Raw genomic sequence first — 18,173 nt, forward strand, 5'->3', positions numbered from 1 at the left:
CCTGAGTTGGCTGGTCACACGGAGTGGGGATACACCCGAGTTGGCTGGTCACACAGAGCGGGGGTACACCTGAGTTGACTGTTCACACAGAGTGGGGGTACACCCGAGTTGGCTGTTCACACAGAGTGGGGGTACACCCGTGTTGGCTATGAGTTTGACTGTGGGTGTCAGAGCCCCACTGGGGAAGAAGGCTGTGTCATGGTGCAGAACTCAGCACAGCGGCTGCTTGCAGGCTGGAGACAAGTGTTTTCCCCCTGTGCGTTGACCTGTGAGCCCCTCAGCTTCCTCTGTGGACTTTCATTGGGTCTTTCTTATTTTGGAGCTTGTATGTGGAGGGGGTCTAAATATTGAGATATTCAATAGACGCTTCTGAACAAAAGGAAGAGAGTGGAATGGCCCAGTGCAGAGACCGTCCCTGGAGGGGTCATGGGGTGATGTGGGTTCATGACTCCTGAGAGGCCAGTGGCCTTCCTGCAGCTTAGCTCCCCGTTTGATCTCACTGGGCAGGAAATCTAGTGTTCAGGGACCAAGACTAAGCTACTTCTTGGGGACATGTGCAGGTGGCTCAGAGCCTAGGTCCACTGCTCCATCCATGTTTGCAATGGGCTTAGTCACTCAGTTGCATTGATAAAAAGGAAAGCAGGGTGTGTCCCATCTCTGAGGGACAGGCATCCAGTGTGACAGTGGCAAGCTTTTATGCCACTTGGTGAGGCCACATTTCCCAGATATTTGGTCAATCAGCTGGCTGGTGGCCCACAGACTTGTATTGGCAAGTGTCCTCTAAGGAACTAGGGCCCTACGAAGACACATGACTTTTTCTTGTATTTTCTAGTTCCCTGGAAGCTGTCAGTGGAAGGAAAGCCCAGGTAGGCACTGTGGGGTGTTCTGAGAGAGGGGGACATGGATGGGTTCCAGAACTCAGCTGTCACTGCTATAGGAGTGAGCTTAGTCTGCGTCTGGGCCCACAGCACCTCAGAGCCATGGTGCTGCTGACCAGTCGTTCCTTAATAGAACCAGTCTTTCCCAGACTGGGCAGATGGCTTGGTTGATAAAGTGCTTCTCTTCCTTGCAAGTTCAAGGGCCTGGGTTCAATCCCTACAATCTAAGGTGTTTGTTTGTTTTTATGTGAGAACAGTTGTGTGTGCTTGTAATGGCAGAATGAGGGGTAGAGGCAGGAATTCCCTGGAATTCCCTGACCACCTATCTGGCCTACTTGACAAAGGTCTAGGTCAATGAGAAACCTAGTCTCAAACATTAATGGGATGATACCTGAAGATGTCTTCTACATACACATCTGTCCACACAATGTGTATACACACACACACACACACAGGAAAGAGAAACAGAGACAGTGACACAGAGAGATTATTTTTCATCTTCTGGGAAGTGTTTGTCTCTGTCTTGGCCATCCAATCTATGGGCCTTCACCAGGCCAATTTCACCTCCCCCATAATGTCTCTGAGGCCTGTTCACCCAGAGGACAGCACTGAGCATGCTCAGGAACAGGGGAATCACCACAAAGACCATCAGCTGGAAGGAGATGCTGCTCAGCAGGGACCTGCAGGAAACAAAGGAGGCAGGAAGTAAGCCACCACCTGGCATAGAGGGCTCAGCCTTCCTGGTGCCCATATCCTAGCCTTCAAGGGCCAGATAAGGACAAGCCTGAGATGGTACAGGTCGGCCTCCCTGCAAGTGCATGGCTGGTCATGCTCCTGCAGGATAGGCCCTCACCCGAGGAAGCTTTACTCGATATCCGTCCTTTCCTTTTGACCACCATCCTCTCTGTTTGTCTGCTCTCCCAGCAATCCTCCTCCATTCCTGCCAGGCTGAAGGCTTCACTGCTCCCCAGCCTTTGACCTTGGCTTCTGGAACATCCTTCCCCAGGATGATCCTGCCCAGCCTCATCAGGACCTGTGTGTTAGGAGCTTGGGGCACACTTCATCTAGAAATGGCTGATGGCTGCTTCCACTCTGTCAGTGGATTGACACTGGCCTTGCAGTTCTTGGTGTCCCTTTATTATACGCTGTGGAACCATGAGGCTCTGAACAGCATTAAGACCCATTCCCCATCTCCCTGCCATCTTCTTTCCCCTGCCCAGGTCTCCATCTTCCTCCTTGGACCATCCTTGGATTCTCCTTGGGCCCACCAGGAGGCCATCCTCAGCTTGTGGAAAGCTTCTACAACTGCAGATACTCTGGGAGTCACAGGCTAGCCCAAACATGTTCCTGGAACATTCAAGAGCTGCTGCATGGCAGACCATGCCATCCAATGTGCTGAAATGTTTCCACAGACTGATCACTCTCTGTGCTGAACACTCTCTTGGACCTACATTTCTGGAACCTGGAACCCTCCGTCACTTGATAACTAACATTCCATCCACTTTCTAAACAAGCAATGAAACACTTCCAATGCCCTAGCAGAGAAAGAACATTTTTAAAAAGAATCCTTGAGAGAGCCTATGAGGTGGGATGCTTTGAGACGTATTTGTCTAACTTAAGATTTAGGGAGCAGAAAGAGCACAGTAGAAAGGACAGGGGACTTGATGAGACCTGAGGGACAATTCTCAGGGAAACATAGAGAAGTGACCTAGGCCTTAGCTGAGCTTGTGGTTTATCTGTGTGCTTCGTCTGGAGACTTGACCCCAGCAGGCTGTGGTAAAATTATGCCAAGGTAGCTCTACAGTGCTGGGGCTTCCTCTGGACATCTTCAAGTGTGACAAACACAATCTGAGCACACCTCAGTCCTCAGTATCCCACTCCTCCTCTGCACTGAGGAGACCCCCACACATCCCCAACTGGTTCTTGGCAGAGTTGCATAGGAACAAGGAGATTTATTTGTAGGCTGGAAGCAGGAGGGATCTCTTCTAACTCAGTGGGGACCCAACCAAGGCCCTCTGTCTTGCCCTCTGGGTGACGCACAGGGGAGACACAAAACTTGTGCTCAGTCTTTCCTGTCACTCAGGTGAAGATGAGTGCAGCTGAGACTTAGAAGGGGAGCCCTGCTTTACTAAAAGGTGAGAGGATCGGGGAGCCCACCTCAGACTTTGACATGAGAGTCCACCAGCCCAAGACTTTCTACAAGATGATAACTGAGGTTAACAAATAAAATTACAAGATGGACAGGCCAATTTGGTATTCAGATACATGAATATAGCTATGTTAAATGAAGCTTGAGATATACTTAGGCAAGAAATTATTGGTTTTCCTGAATCCCAGGATTCCTGGGCATTTTATTTTCTAGCTTGTGGCCCTCCAGGGAAGAGGCCACAGGGTCAGCCCAGTGGGAAGGAGCTGCCAGAGTTCAGCTCTGCTTACCAGATGAAGAGGGTGCTCTGAGTCACCTTGCCAATATTTTCCATGTCAATGTTTTCCATGTCAATGTTCTCCATGGTTGGTGGTAATGATGTCAGAAATGTGGGTATGGTTGTCATTATTGTAGTTGTAATTTCTGGGGCTGAAGATACAAGAAATCATGGTTTAGTCCTGCTGTAAATAGTCCAGATCAGGTATGGCCTTAAGTCCTTCCTACTAGGAATTAAGGAACTCAATTTATAGTCACCATCTAGAACTTGCTTTATTTATTTATTTATTATTTATTTTTGAGACAGGGTTTTCTGTGTAGCCCCCATCATTTGGGACTCATTCCATGGACCAGGCTGGCCTCAAACTCAGAGATCTGCCTACCTTTGCCTCTCTAGTTCTGGGATTAAAGATGTGTACCACTCTGCCTAATACTTTGATTCTTTCTAAGGAAAGATGATGTGCAGAGAAAAGAGACAACTCCCCTTTAAAACTCGCTTCCTTCAGAGCTTACTCATTACTGCCCAGTATGCAATATGCAGAAACACTTCAGTTTTGCATATTTTGTCTATGTTATTTTTTAAAAAGACATTTTTGTATATGTGATGGCTGTTCTCTTATATCTATGTGCACCATGTACTTGCAGTGCCCATTGGGGCCAGAAGAGGGCGGCAGATTCCTTGGAACTGGAGTTACAGATGGTTTCAAGCTACCATGTAGATGCTGGGAAGGAAATCCAGTCCTCTGGAAGAACAACAAGGGCTCTTAATCTCTGAGCCATCTCTCCAGCTCCAATTTTGTCTATTTTCTTTGTTGTAGTTGTTTAAGCAAGATGTAAACTTGATCCTTATTATTCTATCTTGCCCAGAAAGAGGTTCTGTGGCTTCCTTTATTTTATGTTAAAGAGGAAGGGGTCTCGCATGGGAGTTTAGCTCAGTGGTAGAGTGCTTGGCTAGCACACATGAGATTCTGAGTTCAATTCCCAGATCTGTGGGACTGAGACTATCTAAGACATGCCTACAAGGCTTTCCCACCTTTCTTGGAGAAAACAGGACAAATAGAGTAGACTCAGTTTATCTTTTCTAGTAAGACTGTTACAAGGGTCGCTGATACTTCACCAGGATATTTTGGAATTTTTACTTACCTGGGTCAATGTTCACATTAACTTGAAACATGGGATCATATCCAGATTTCGTAATTCCACACCAGTAAATGTCAGCATCGCTCATCCTTAGATCCTCCATGGTCACCGTGAAGATGAAGTCTGTCTGGTCGTCCCTGATGGACACACGGTTCTTCTTCACTGACTGCTGTGATGCATCGGTTTCAACAAGCATTTCACATGTTTTCCAATAAGCTCCTTGGCACCAGTACTTCTTGTAATTTTTATAGCCTGAGGTATATTGGCACCGCACTGTCAAGGAGCCCTGCTCATGACCGCTCACCTCTGCTGGACCTGTGACTGGATCCTGAGCTGTGCAGCAGCCTGGAAAACACAAACGCATGGACCACTGATCTCCTCCTCCAGGGAAGGAAGTCTACTGGGCCAAGGAGAGTTCATGAGCTGAATAACAGCCAGTGAAGGCCTTCCCTTGTCCCAAGACAGATCAGCACCATTATCCTCAAAAGGAGAGAGAGAAAGAGAGAGAGAGAGAGAGAGAGAGAGAGGAAGAAAGAAAGAAAGAAAGAAAGAAAGAAAGAAAGAAAGAGAGAAAGAAAGAAAGAAAGAAATGAAAAGAAAAAAAGAAAAAGAAAAAAGGCTGAAGAGCCCAGTTACAGCTCTCAGAAGGTAAAATGGTGACAATGACCAATCATGACTGGAGCAGAGGAAGTGTCAGAAGTCCGTGTCCACTGGACATGATCCTATCTTCATTTCCACACCCATGACCCTCAGGAGGTTCATCTGAAGAAGCCACTTCCCACGGCCACACAGACGTCACTTTCGGTAGTTCCAGCAGTCTCTGGGATGGTTGCCTTGGAGGCTGACCAAAATGACACCAACCAATCTGATTTCCGTGTGGTGCAGAGCCCACAGCACACAGACCCTGTGCTGTCTGCCCTTCAGATCCGTGTAATCTGAGTCCCAGAGCTCTTGGTAAGGACTGAGGATGCAGCACCATTGGTGAGGTGCTTACACAGCATGCACAAGCAACAAATATCAAATACCCTCTGTAAAAAAATAACAAAGCAGGCTCTGGGGAGATGGCCCAGTTGTTAAGAGCACTGACTGCTCTTCCAGAAGTCCTGAGTTCAATTCCCAGCCACCATATGGTGGCTCATAACCGTCTGATGTGGGATCTGATGTCTTCTGCTGTTCATGGAGAGAACTCACATATATAAAAATACATAAATAAATAAATCTTTAAGAAAAATTATAAAGGAAGTGCTTCAGGGTCCTGGCTTCAACAATAAAATATGTCATAATAATATGCCGTAAGAAAACAAAAATTGCTCAGTGTAGTTATTTTAAAACAAAAGGTCTCCACCCACAGCATGGGGAGACAGCCTGCAGCATGGGAGAGTCTTTTCAGACTATGGGTCTGCCAGGAGGTCAACTTCCAGACTATGAACAAGAATTCAACTCAAGTCCAACAGCAATCATATTCCAGTTACAAATGAACAAATGAGGGGCTGTGGAGATGTGGCTTAGTCAGCATAATATCTGCAGTGTACGGACAACCACAAAGAACCTGTGTCTGTTTCCCCAACAGCCATGTAAAAAGTCAGGAGTGATGATGGTGGGTGCATCCCTGTAGCCCAACCCTGGAGGTCAAAGGTAAAGACAGTCGATTCTAGAAGCTCCTTGGCCATCCAACCCAGCTTCAGTTTTAGTGAGAAATCCTATCTTGGGAAATAAAGGTGGGAGTCAGTCATGAAGGCACATGCAGCCATGTCTCTGTGAGTTCAAGGCCAGCCTGGGTTACGTAGAGAGTTGCAAGCCAGACAGAGCTAAATAATGGGACCTTGTGTCAAACATAAAATAAATTAATAATAATAATAAGGTGGGGAGTATTTCAAGAATGACAACTGGCCTCTTCACCTCAGGCCTCCACATGTGGGCATACCCATGGGCTGGTGTGCCTGCACGCACGCATGCCATGCTCACACCTACACCCACATGCTCATGCCCCATCACACACCTACACATGCATGCTCAACCTACCCACACGTGCTCATACCTACACACATGCCCAGCATGTATGCTCACACCTATACACATGCGCAGCATGCATGGTCAAACCTACACATGCATGTTAACACCTACATGTGGATGCTCACACAAAACACACACACACACACACACACACACATGAGTAGACAGACTGAGCAGACAGTTCACAAAGGAGATACAAATGGTCAATAGATATACAGACAAATGTTCAATTTCACTAATTGTCAGGGGGATCGATACAAATCAGAATCACAAAGAGCATCATACCCCAGGTTGAATGGTTATTACCAAAAAAGACAAAATATAACAATTGTTGATGTATGTGGGAGAGAAGATGTCTCGCACACTGTGTGTTGGATTGTATATTAGACTTTATGGGAGACAGTGTGGGAGTTCCTCAGAAAACTAGCACAGAACTGCTACATAACTCAGCAATCCCACTGGGGGACATCGCTTAACTCAGCAATCCCACTGGGGACATCGCCTGGGCTGGTTGGGTTTTTATAAGCCTGGCACCATCTGGGAGCATACAGAAAGAAAGAACATCTATTGAGAAACGGTCTCCATCAGGTTGGTCTCTAGGCAAGTCCAGGGGGCATTTTCTTGACATGGGAAGGTCCAGTTCCCTGTGGGTGGTGCCAACCCTAGGCAGCATAAGAAAACAGGCTGAACAAGCCATGGAGAGCAAGCCATGCTCCTCCATTCTCTCTGCCTCAGCTCCCACCTCCAGCTTTCTGCCCTGCTTGAGCTCTTTCTCTGGTTTCCCTCTATGACGGACCTTTAAGCCAAATAAACCTTTTCCTCCTGGAGTTTCTTTTAGCCATGGTCTGCACCACAGTAACAGAAAGCAAACACATGGCCCAGAGACATGAATCAAGAATGTCAAAGAGACATTTTCCCTTGGGTTTACCACGGTGGTGGTCCCAGGAGCCACGGCACAGAGTCACATGGATGCGGATGAACGGATAACAGACTGTGGTGGGTGAATGCAAAGGAGAATCATTGTAAAAGGATTGAGTTCTGCCATTTGCAGCCCACGGCTGAGATTGGAGGAACTGAAATAAATCAGACACAGGAAGACGCTACCACACATTTTTATTGATGTGTGGAAGCTAAAAAGTTACTCTCTGTGGCTAGGAAGATGGGGAGACAGACCAGTCTGTGAAATGTTTCTGTGTAATCAAGAAGATCTGAGTTTGGATCCACAGAACGCATGGAAGAAAATCCAGGTGAGATGAGGGGTGTCTGTAACCCCAAAGACAGGAGGATCCTGGAGATCACTGGCCAGATAGACTGAATCGCTAAGCTCCAGGCTTGGAGGGAGACCATGTCTGAACAAACAAGGTACAGAGCAATAGAGAAAGGAACCCAGTGCCAATCTTTGGCTTCCACATGTATGTGTACACCCATGTGTGCACATGAAAGCACATGCACATGTGTACACACACAGAGAGACATACACACAACCAATTACACATACATACATCACAGGGCCACATTTTTTTTTCTCAAAAGAACAAAAGCTAACCTCAAAGGAGTAGAGAAGAGAATAGTGTTATCAGCCTGGGAAGGGTCTGAGGGAAACAGGCGAGTGCTCGCGGCATACGGGGAGAGTAGTTAGGACACAGGGTTGTCTGTCATTTGAAGAGAATGACAACTTTCAGTATTGTATGAGACAGATGAAAAATATGGCTGATAACTGAATATTTCAAAGTACCTCATAGAGAAGATTAAAGGCATTAAAGACAATCACCACCACACCCAGTCGCTGTAATATTAATTACTGTGTCAGTTAAAACTCAAAATGTGACTGGAGATGGAGCTGCATGCTAGAAATCCCAACACCCAGAGGGTGGAGTCCAGAGGATCACAAATTCAGAGTCATCTTGGGCTGCATGTGCCAAACATAAAACTAAAAACTCATTTTTAAAGAATTAGTTCATCCATTCACTCACTGGCTTTTGTGGAGCAGCTAGGGTTGAGAAACATATCCTGGAAGGTTTGGTTTTGGTTTTTTAAATTGTTTTTGGTTTTGGTTTTTCTGCAATACCCACAGAATCCATCAGATGCCAAAAGCTTGCCTTTTATTTTGGGAGTAAGCAGCTGGTGAATGAATCCGCCGGTTTTCCCTAACCCAGGGCGGACCGTCTCTCTCACCCTCAGCACAGACCATCTCTCTCACCCTCAGCACAGACCATCTCTCTCACCCTCGGCACTGACACTGAAGCATCTAAAGCCCCTGCTCCTTACCTGGGAGGAAGAGGAAGAGCAGAGCAGGGAACTGCCACATGGTCTTGTCTCCTCTCCCGTCCTTGGTGGTGACAGATGCCAGCACCCTGCAAGGACTTGAAGCTCAGCTTGAGTTTCCTTTAGGTCTCTCTCCTTCAATTCTCTCAATAACTTCCTTGACAAAACTTCTCAGTTTTGCGTACTGGAAGAAGATGATGTCAATCTTTGAGAAGACAAAGTCTCGGCACGTGAGGGACAGCTGGGTGAACAGGGAACTTCCTCTACTGAATAGATGCAATGCGAGACATGAACTTGAAAGACTGATGGGAATCACAAGGACAGATGCAGACACACAGGTTGGCAGAGACAGACACAAATGATGGAATACAGCAGACCCCCACCTAGAATGGAATTGAGTTGCAGGGAATCATGGGAGAGGAGAGCAACCAAAGGCAGGATGGCTGCAATAGCAAGGGAGCCCAAGGAAGCCCAGGCTAGGCCCATGGCAGTAGCCTAGGCTGAGCCCTGGGTGGCAGAGGGCATTGCTGAAGGCTCAGCCTGGGGCAGCAGGGATTTCTCTAGCTATGGACCTCAGGGCAGGGATTTCTCTGGCAGGGGCATCTGTCACAATGGCTATGAGGGCCACAGGCATTGGCTCAGAGAACAAGGAAGAGTGTGGGTTTGAGGTGAGGTCTCATGGAGCCCAAGCTGGCCTTGAACTTCTCATTTTCCTCTTTCCAACATTAAAGTGCGGGGTTATAGGCATTCACTAGCATGCTTGGTTTTATGAGGGTCTGAAGCCTGAAACCAAAGTTTCATGAATGCTAGGCAAGCACTCTATCCACTGAGGTGAATCCACACGCCCTTGTTCTGTTTCTATAAGACCTAGTTTTGCTGTGGAGCCCAAGCTTTCAAATGTAGAAAAATACAGGTATGCTATGTCTCTGGTATCAAATTTTCTTGGGAGGAAGTTTATAAAGACACACACACACAAGCATGCATGCATGCATGCACGTGTGCACACACACACACAGACACAGGGAATGCTTATGATTTCTAATCTTCATTGTCAACTTGACTGGATCTGAAGCCACCCAGGAGACTCACCTGTAGATATGTCTGTGAGGGTGTGCACAGAGAAGTTTGGATTAGGAGATATGACCAACCCTGAATATAGTCAAGACTAAGCTCTAGGGTGAGGTCTATACAATGCTTATTGAAGAAAAGATCAAGAGCCACACTGCCATCTACTGGCCGGAGTTGTCCCAGGACACCCAGACCTAGGAGAAGGAAGGAGTTTTAAAGAATTTATAGCCAGGACACGAAGGGCCATAGAAAGGGGTCTTTGCCTAGTTCATTGATTATTATAAGAGCAAGACTTGAAGATATGACACCACCCAGGGCCCAGTCACAAGACAGGCAAAGAACTGAATCTGCCCTGCTGACTGGTCCCCACCTCATCCCTGCAGGCCCACCTGTGCGCCTTAGAAGGTCAGTCCTCACACCTGCTGGGAGCACCATATGGCTCCAGGCACGCATCCACAGTTCTGACTTTTCCATCCTCTAGTCAGGGGTTGCAGACTGCTGCCCAAGATTCTGCATGAACTGACAGACACATTCTGTTTTGCTCATAGTATTTTAAAGGGCAATTGTCTGCGTAAGTTTCACTATAGGGCTCTGTCTTTGGTTCAGATCCACCTTTTGGTGGCTTCATTTCTCACTGAGCTCTGGATAATGTCACATCTCCCACTCAAATGTTCTTGACTTGTTTTGACAAAATAACAACAACAGTGGAAGATTATGAGTTTAACACATACTGTTGAAACAATCAGATAGCCACACGGTAGAAAACTAAATGCCTTGAACTTCCCTCCTCCTGTGTTGAACAAGAAATCCAAAATAAATCATAATTCATGAGCTCAAATGTTAAGGTAAAAAAACTACCAAACTCAGGCCTGTTGGCTATCAGCCTAGCCAAAAAGTGGTGAACTCCAGTTCATAGACAGACCCTGTCTCAAGGGAATCAAACAGAGAGCAATGGAGCAGGGCACTCAACCCTCCTATGGCCTCTGCATATGCTCTCTCTCTCTCTCTCTCTCTCTCTTTCTCTCTCTCTCTCTCTCTCTCTCTCACACACACACACACACGCACACACACACTCACACACACAGAGACAAGACAGACAGACAGATGATAGATACTTTAAAACTTTTTAAAAGTTTGAACAAATATGAGAGAACTCACAATTTCTAATATGTGACACCAAAATCATAACCTTTAAAGGAAAATTTGATGAATTGTGTGTTATCAAAGTTTAAAAACGTTTTGACCAGGGAGATGGCTCATGGATAAAGTGCTTGCTCTGTCACCATGAGGACCTGAGCTCATGTCCCCAGCACCTACATAAAACCTGGGTACAGTGGCACACACCTGTATCCTCTGCACTGAAGGTGATAGGGGACTCCTGGGGACTTGCGGGCCAGGCAGTGAAGCTCAAAGAGCAAGCTCCAGATTCTGTGAGAGGATAATAAGTTACAAAGTAATATAGGAAAGCAATCGATGTCAGTTCTGGCCTCCACATGTGCATGGACAGGCAAGTGTGCCCACACATACACAGGCACACAAACACACATGTGCGCTATACACATACAAACACACAAAGCATAATTTTGTTCACAGTAAACTATCTTATAAGGAGGATAAAAACACAAGCCAGAGATTGAGATAAAATATGGACAAAGACTTCTGTGTACAGTGCTCAGAGAACTCTAAAAAGAAAGCAATAAGAAACATTAATTTATTTAATCCAGGCGTGGCAGTGCATGTCTGCAGTACACAACTCGGGTGGCTGAAACAGAAGTGGGTCAGGACGGCTTAGCAGGTAAAGTCGCCTGCCTCTCAGTTTGAAGACCTGAGTTCAATTCCCACGACCCACTTGGTAGAAGAAGAGAACCAACTCCCACAAGTTGTCTTCTGACCTCTACACTTGCACTGTGACACACTAAGTTTTAAAAAAAAAAGTAAGAAAATTTAAAAAAAACAGCTTCGGTTCAAAAATAAATAGAAGGGGACTGGAGAGATGGCTCAGCGGTTAAGAGCACTCACTGCTCTTCCAAAGGTCCTGAGTTCAAATCCCAGCAACCACATGGTGGCTTACAACCATCTGTAATGAGATCTGAAGCCCTCTTCTGGAGTGTCTGAAGACAGCTACAGTGTACTCACATACAATAAATAAATAAGTCTTTAAAAAGAAAGAAAAAGAGAGAGAGAAAGAAAGAAGACACAAAATAGATATGCCATCAAGGATGATGTAGGGGCAGAAATGGAACACACCAGAAATATTTGCAATCTCATCAGTCACTTGGGAAACTCAGAACCACATGCCTATCAGAACATCTGGAATGAACTAGAAATAAGGAAAGCAGGAGACAGGTCTCCATAGTTAAGAGTGCCAGCTGCTTTTGTACAGGATCCAGATTCGGTTCCCAGCACTCACATGGAGGCTCAAGACCATCCCTAACTCCAGTTCCAGGACCCCAGTGCTCTCCTCTGACCTCCAAGGCATCAGGCATGCATGCATGTGGTTCACAGACACAGGTGCAGACAAAGCACTCCAGGCATCAAAGAAATCTAAATAAATGATGATGATAGAAAAAAAAAACTCGAAAAACAAACCCAGATCTCCCATCCTTAGCTGATGGAAAAATAAGACATCACCCTGCCAGAAATAGCTGGGGGTTATTTCTTAGAAAACTAAACATATACTTACTATATATCTTAGTAGTTGTGCAAGCATACATCCTGGAGACATAAAAATGTGCAATCATATGAAAGAAAATGCGCTGGAAATGCAGATAACAGTTTTATTTGTAATGGAAATGACCCCCAAAACTTTAATGATTAAGGAGTTAAACAAACTATAATGAATTTATACAATGGAATAATGCTCAGTAATAAAGAGGAATGGATGATTTCCAAGAATATCTGCTTGTGTGGATCCCAGAGACCTTGTACTTAGCAGGAGAGGAAAAGATTTGCCACTGAAATGCTTCCCTTTCTAGAACATTCTCAAAGTGACAGAGCCAGAGTCGGACAGAGATCGGTGGTCTCTAGCGGGCAGTAATGAGACAGACCCGCATGAAGGAGGACTTGTGATGGTGGAGAAATCCTCTGTTTTGACTGTGATGGTCGTTACGTGGATGCATGAGTAGGACGAAGCTGCATAGTTAAACACACATGTAAACGAATGCGTGTTAAAAACCACTGGGAACAGGGTGATGGCTGCTATGCAGCTGAAACCAGCACTGTTGGTGGTCTAAGAGCCGCTGCGGTCTCTGTCCTTGGTCCTGAACTCTTACCTTAGCACTCTTACCGCACCTTTGGAGCTCTGTCCTTGGTCCTGAACAGTCACCTGGTAATTTTACCTACCTCTAGGAACCAGTTAATCTCTCCCTGTGCCTTTCTCTCCAGCCCTGGACATTCCGCGAGCTCACACCTCTAGGCTCCTAGTTGACCCTTCTGTTTGATAATGCAACCACACAGGCTATGCATCATCCAAGCCTGCCCCTCTCTTTCCCACAACCGTCAGCAACGCCTCATTACAGATTTAGACCCACTACTCCCCGACTCTGTTGAACATGATGTGTCACTGGTTAGGTAAACATCTCCTGGCTTACATCCAGGATCTTGGTGCGCTCAAATCTATCCAGTGTCCAAAAGGAAAATGTAAGCAAGAGTTGATGCTGAGTCCACACACTCCATCTGAACTGCTAGAAGAAAAACTCACGATGCTGGACTGGCAGCCTCACCCTAAGAAACGACATCCACGGTGTGCTCTGTCTTTGGATAGAGCTGTATTCCATGAGTCTGTACATCCAGTTATGCTGCTTCTATAAACATGTCCTCTCTCAGGAAATGGGCATCACTAGCTCAAGGCAGGCTCAAGCCTAAGGGTGGAGAAGGAGGTCTAGCCTGGATACCTGGAATGAATGGAGATGGTGGCAGTGGTGGCTAACCCTCTGAGTCCTCCCTACAAAGAACAGCAATGAAGAAATTGGCAATCAACCTTTCTCAGAGCTGAGGTTGCCCAGCAGATGCCCAGACCTGGCATCTCCTCAACACTAGCACCCTACTTGTCTTTGAATATCTGTCTTTTCCCCAAGGTGATCTCAGTCGGTTTCTTAAGTGAGAAAAGATAGACCCTCAGTTAACACTGTGCACAGAAGACCTCCTCCCAGGTTAGGAAATGCAGGGGCACTGTCCTCCACTGCCGCCCTGGATAACCACTGAACTTCACTTCCAAGCTGATTGGCTACTTTCATTCCAGCCAAGCATGTGTTGAACTCTTGACATGCCTTCAGGTTGTGGGGACATAAGGAGGCTCTGAGATCATAGTGAGCTAACAGGATCAGATGAGGTCAACGAATGCTGTGTGCTTGGGAGAGTTAGCAGTAGAAATGCTCTACCAGAAGCCAAATCCTTTAGGATTGTTCTAGAAGAGGGGGCATGGCCTGTGAGCCAAGTCTGTGAGGGACATGTTCCTCGGGAACCTCTTCTCTGTAGTAAGGAGGTGATCATTGACATCGGAGACAATGGCCTGGGATGATTTTATGGCATCAAGAAGACCAAGGGGATAGACTTCTGTTCAAGAAACTTGGAGAAGGTTCTTACCCGTTGGAGCTGACATGAGAGCAGAATCCAGGACGTTTGGAGAAGGGAAAGGCAGAATAACACAGGGCACAGGGGAGTCTTGTTTCCTCTTTGGGGGCAGGGGGTGGTGTTTGAGACAGAGTCTATTATTTAGCCCTGGATGTCCAGGAACTCACTACATAGACCAGGCTGGCCTTTAACTCACAGAAATTCACTTGGCTCTGCTGCCCCAGTGCTGGGATTAACGGCATGTGCCATTACTCCCAGCCTTGCTCCCTCATTTACCTGGAAGACACCACAGGAGTCTGATATCCAAGACTCCGATCATCAGCCCCCCCTTCGAAACACATAACAATGAAGAACAGAGTCCAGGCACCGCTGCCTCTGAGCAGAGTCGATCCAGAATCCAATGTGTCTCTCACAAAGTCTGCAGAGCTGAGTCCCTCCCAGAGCTCCTAGGATGCTTCACTTCATAGCTCTTGGGCGGGTCCCCCAGGGATCCCCCAGAGCCTGTTCACCCAGAAGATAGCACAGAGCATGCTCAGAAACAGAGGCAGCTTCAGGAAGACCAGGACCTGGAAGTGGATGCTGCTCATCAGGGACCTGCGGGCATGTGAAAATGGAAGATAAGTTCAAGGAGAGGATCCGGGACCAATATGCCTCTTCCCACATTTCCTAATGCCTTGCCTCAAAGGCCCAAATGATCCAGAAACAGACTAGGGACTGACTCAAGAAGATCTTCTCCTGTGCTCCCTCCGCCCCCGGTCTGTTGTTGCAGAGAGGAGATGGGTGAAGAGAGGAAAGGGTTCCAGCTAGGCATGCTTTTTTAAAAAGAATGGCCCAGAGCTACCTACTGTCTCTTTGTTATTAAGTGGCTTTGTTGGTGGTGGGGCAGAGCTCATGTAACACAAGCTGGTTTTATGATGTACTTATGAATTTGAACTTCTGTTTATTTTACTATTGATTCCCTAGTGCTGGTGATTACAGATGTGCACCACAACACCCAATCTATGCATTTCTGGGGATCAAACTCTGGGCTTTGTGCATGTTAGGCAGGCACCCTAGTAACGAAGCTCCCTCCCTAGCCTTCAGTTGACTTCCTGAAACTAGTTCCCCTGAATTTCCCTAGAAATGGGGCCTAGAGACATCCTGGCCCTCTCTGAATATCTCTAAGAAGGAAGAACAAATGTAGAATTCAGTCCAGAGCTGAGCCTATTCCTTTACGGACTTCATGAGAAGCTCCTGGGAGCAAGAACCCCAGCTGAACAATGACCGTTACTCTTATTTATTTATGTGTGGGGCTCAGAGCTTGAACTAAGGTTCTTAGATTTGGTGTCACGCAACTTTATTCACTGAGCCACCACCCTGGCCCTCAACAGTGACTTTTGAAAGACACCCAGAGCTAGCTAGGACTCCAGGTCTAGAGTCTGGTGGGGAAATGGAAAGGCTATGTAAATCTGTTAAACACAGAGTTTGCCCCAAGCCTGTGTCCCTTGAGTCCCTCCTCCATCGTTGGCATCCAAGGGAGGCTTGCAGAATGTGAAAGGGTGATTAGCATGGGGGAGGGATATCACTCAATCATAAGGTTTCCCCAATACGAGGTACCACCTCACTGTTGATCCCCACAATCCTACAGCTACTGACTCTCCCCAGGCCTTGGGTCCTTACCACAGTTGGAAGATGAACATCGCATTAGTACTAATCCTCAGGTTCTTTCCAGAATTCGCCAGTGGGAGGATAGCAGTAGTGGCTGGGAGTGTAGTCTCCATGGGGGTTGTGGCTATTGGAGATAAAGATAGATACCAGGTCACTGCTTGGTCCCCAGCCTGTACTGAGTATCTGTGTGGATCTGATGTCACACAGAATCATAGATTCACAGTGGACATTTTGAGAAGTGCTTTAAGCCAAACCTCAGCCACATCCTGGGTGGGGCTCTCAAGGGTTGAAGGAATCTTCTTGCCCAAGACTGGCCGTCTGTGTCATCTCAGACTTTCTTCCCATCCCTGTCTGACTCTGCCTGAGAGAGGATAGAGAGGTCTCTCAGGGGTCCCTGCCTCCCTGCCAACTGGTGAGAAGCCTATGAGAGAGAATGAAGGAGCACAGCTCAGAGTGGCCCAAGGATCCTCCCAGAGGCCATGGTGGATAGCCAAGCATCCTTCATATTTAAACAATTGAAGGTCACTTTAAGGCCACCAAGGAGGACATGGGTTGTTTCTCAGCTCCTCCTAGAGGCGTCAGATGTCAGATTATTTATGTGACCTATACCGTGTCCCTCCTCCAGCCATCTTTCCTCATGTCTATCGCACACTCTTTTCCCAACCTGGCTGAGATGACCACACTAAGCGGCACATTTCAAGACAATGCCCACACATGTCCCAAGTGCTGGCAGATAATCCCCAAAAGCTCCGTGGCTGGAGCCAGAGTGGTCTTACCTGGGAAAACATGCACCTTTACACGGACTGATGGGTCACGAGACCACGAATCCCAGATAAAGGAAGTCTGAATCTTGCACCAGTAAGACCCAGCGTCATCTTCGCTAAGGTTCTCCATGATCACTGTGATGGTGGAGTTCTCAGCATAATCTCTGATGGACACTCGGCCACTCTTCTTTTCTTTCTCACTTCCGTCAGTTTCTACAATAGTTTTACACGTTGTGTCATGCGGTCCTCGGCACCAGTATTTTTTATAGCCCTTATATGATGGTGTATATCGACACTGGACATGGAGAGAGCTTCCTGCATAGCCAGACACAGAGCCAGGGCCCGTCAGAGATAAACAACCTGGAAAACAGAAGCCAGAATCTAGGTCTCCCTCCGGGTGGTCTGGGAAGTGGCTGTTTATCTGAAGCATGGGGAGATCCAAGAAGAGTACCAGGAGGGACATTGGTACTTGGGGTGCAAGCCAAATGGACTGGAGGCTGGGGCAGAAAAGTAGAACACTGTCCCCTGTGGAGACGAAGCATCAACTCACTGTCTGTCTACACATGGGCCCTGTCTTTACAGTCTGGTTAAGCGAGGGCAAGGCCACACAGCTGGCTTTAGGTTAGGTTGTATACAAATCGCTTCTTTGCACCAAAACCTCTATTTTTTAAAAAAAGATTTCTATGTATTATTTTATATATGTGATATGCATACCCAAGAGATCAGAAAGGACCCCTAGAATTACAGTTAGAAATAATTGTGAGCCTCCATTGGGTTCTAGGAACCAAATCTGGGTCCTCTGTGAGAGCGGCAAATGCTCTTAACTGCTGAGTCATCTTTTCAGTCCTGACAGACTGCACTTGGCAAGCAGCTTTGGATTCGGTTTTAAGGATGGAGGATCATTGCACACACCTGGGTGAAACACAAACACCAGCATCCAGCACCACCCACAGGGCTCAGAGTGAGCTCATTTATTCCTGGCGGTAGAAAAGGGGCTGCAGAGGCACATGGGCAGCATAGAAAGAAAGAGAAATTATGGGGACGAGAGAAGGGAGTGGAGCCTTCTTGTCCTAGGGTCTGACTGGAGCCTCTCCCAACAGATGAGAACAATAAGTATTTGCTGTAAAGGCTGCTGTCATAGAGTTGAGATTTGTTTCATAGATAGGCATTTAATATTAAAGAAGCAAAGCTCCAAGCTTAAGGCTTGGATATGCATGCCCTTGGTTATGGCTTCATTCCTTTACTCTCATTGCCCAAGACTGTGGTATCTTAGAGAAACCCTACCTTGAAAATAAATGAATGAAAGAAAGAAAGGAAAGAAGAAAGAAAACAAAGAAAGAAAAATGACAATAGAAAGAAAGACAGAGAGGGAGGGAGGGGGAGAAAGGAAGGGAGAGGGAGAAG

General features: G+C 46.8%; 2 protein-coding genes across 4 annotated transcripts in view; both read right to left on the minus strand.

Moving 5' to 3' along the window:
* Window positions 1-1,048: 1,048 nt before the first annotated feature.
* On the minus strand, window positions 1,049-8,922 carry LOC116078532 (CMRF35-like molecule 3). The gene is made up of 4 exons (XM_031353813.1): window positions 8,722-8,922; window positions 4,444-4,785; window positions 3,315-3,453; window positions 1,049-1,558 (listed from the first exon to the last, which is right to left on the minus strand). Exons 1-4 carry the CDS (start codon window positions 8,759-8,761, stop codon window positions 1,366-1,368), a joined length of 714 nt encoding a protein of 237 aa, XP_031209673.1. The 5' UTR covers window positions 8,762-8,922; the 3' UTR covers window positions 1,049-1,365.
* Window positions 8,923-12,549: 3,627 nt separating this feature from the next.
* Window positions 12,550-18,173, minus strand: part of LOC116077556 (CMRF35-like molecule 2) — a 17,959-nt gene continuing 12,335 nt past the window's right edge. For 2 of the 3 annotated variants that reach the window (XM_031352171.1, XM_031352172.1), the window contains exons 3-5: window positions 16,782-17,129; window positions 16,018-16,129; window positions 12,550-14,952 (exon numbers count right to left, since the gene is read on the minus strand). In XM_031352171.1, coding sequence (XP_031208031.1) covers window positions 14,820-14,952; window positions 16,018-16,129; window positions 16,782-17,129 — 593 coding nt within the window. In that variant the 3' untranslated portion in view covers window positions 12,550-14,819. The remainder of the gene's footprint in view (window positions 14,953-16,017; window positions 16,130-16,781; window positions 17,130-18,173) is intronic. The other variant, XM_031352173.1, reaches the window with a different exon arrangement.

The sequence above is a fragment of the Mastomys coucha genome, unplaced genomic scaffold, assembly GCF_008632895.1.
Source record: "Mastomys coucha isolate ucsf_1 unplaced genomic scaffold, UCSF_Mcou_1 pScaffold5, whole genome shotgun sequence".
Taxonomy (NCBI): domain Eukaryota; kingdom Metazoa; phylum Chordata; class Mammalia; order Rodentia; family Muridae; genus Mastomys; species Mastomys coucha.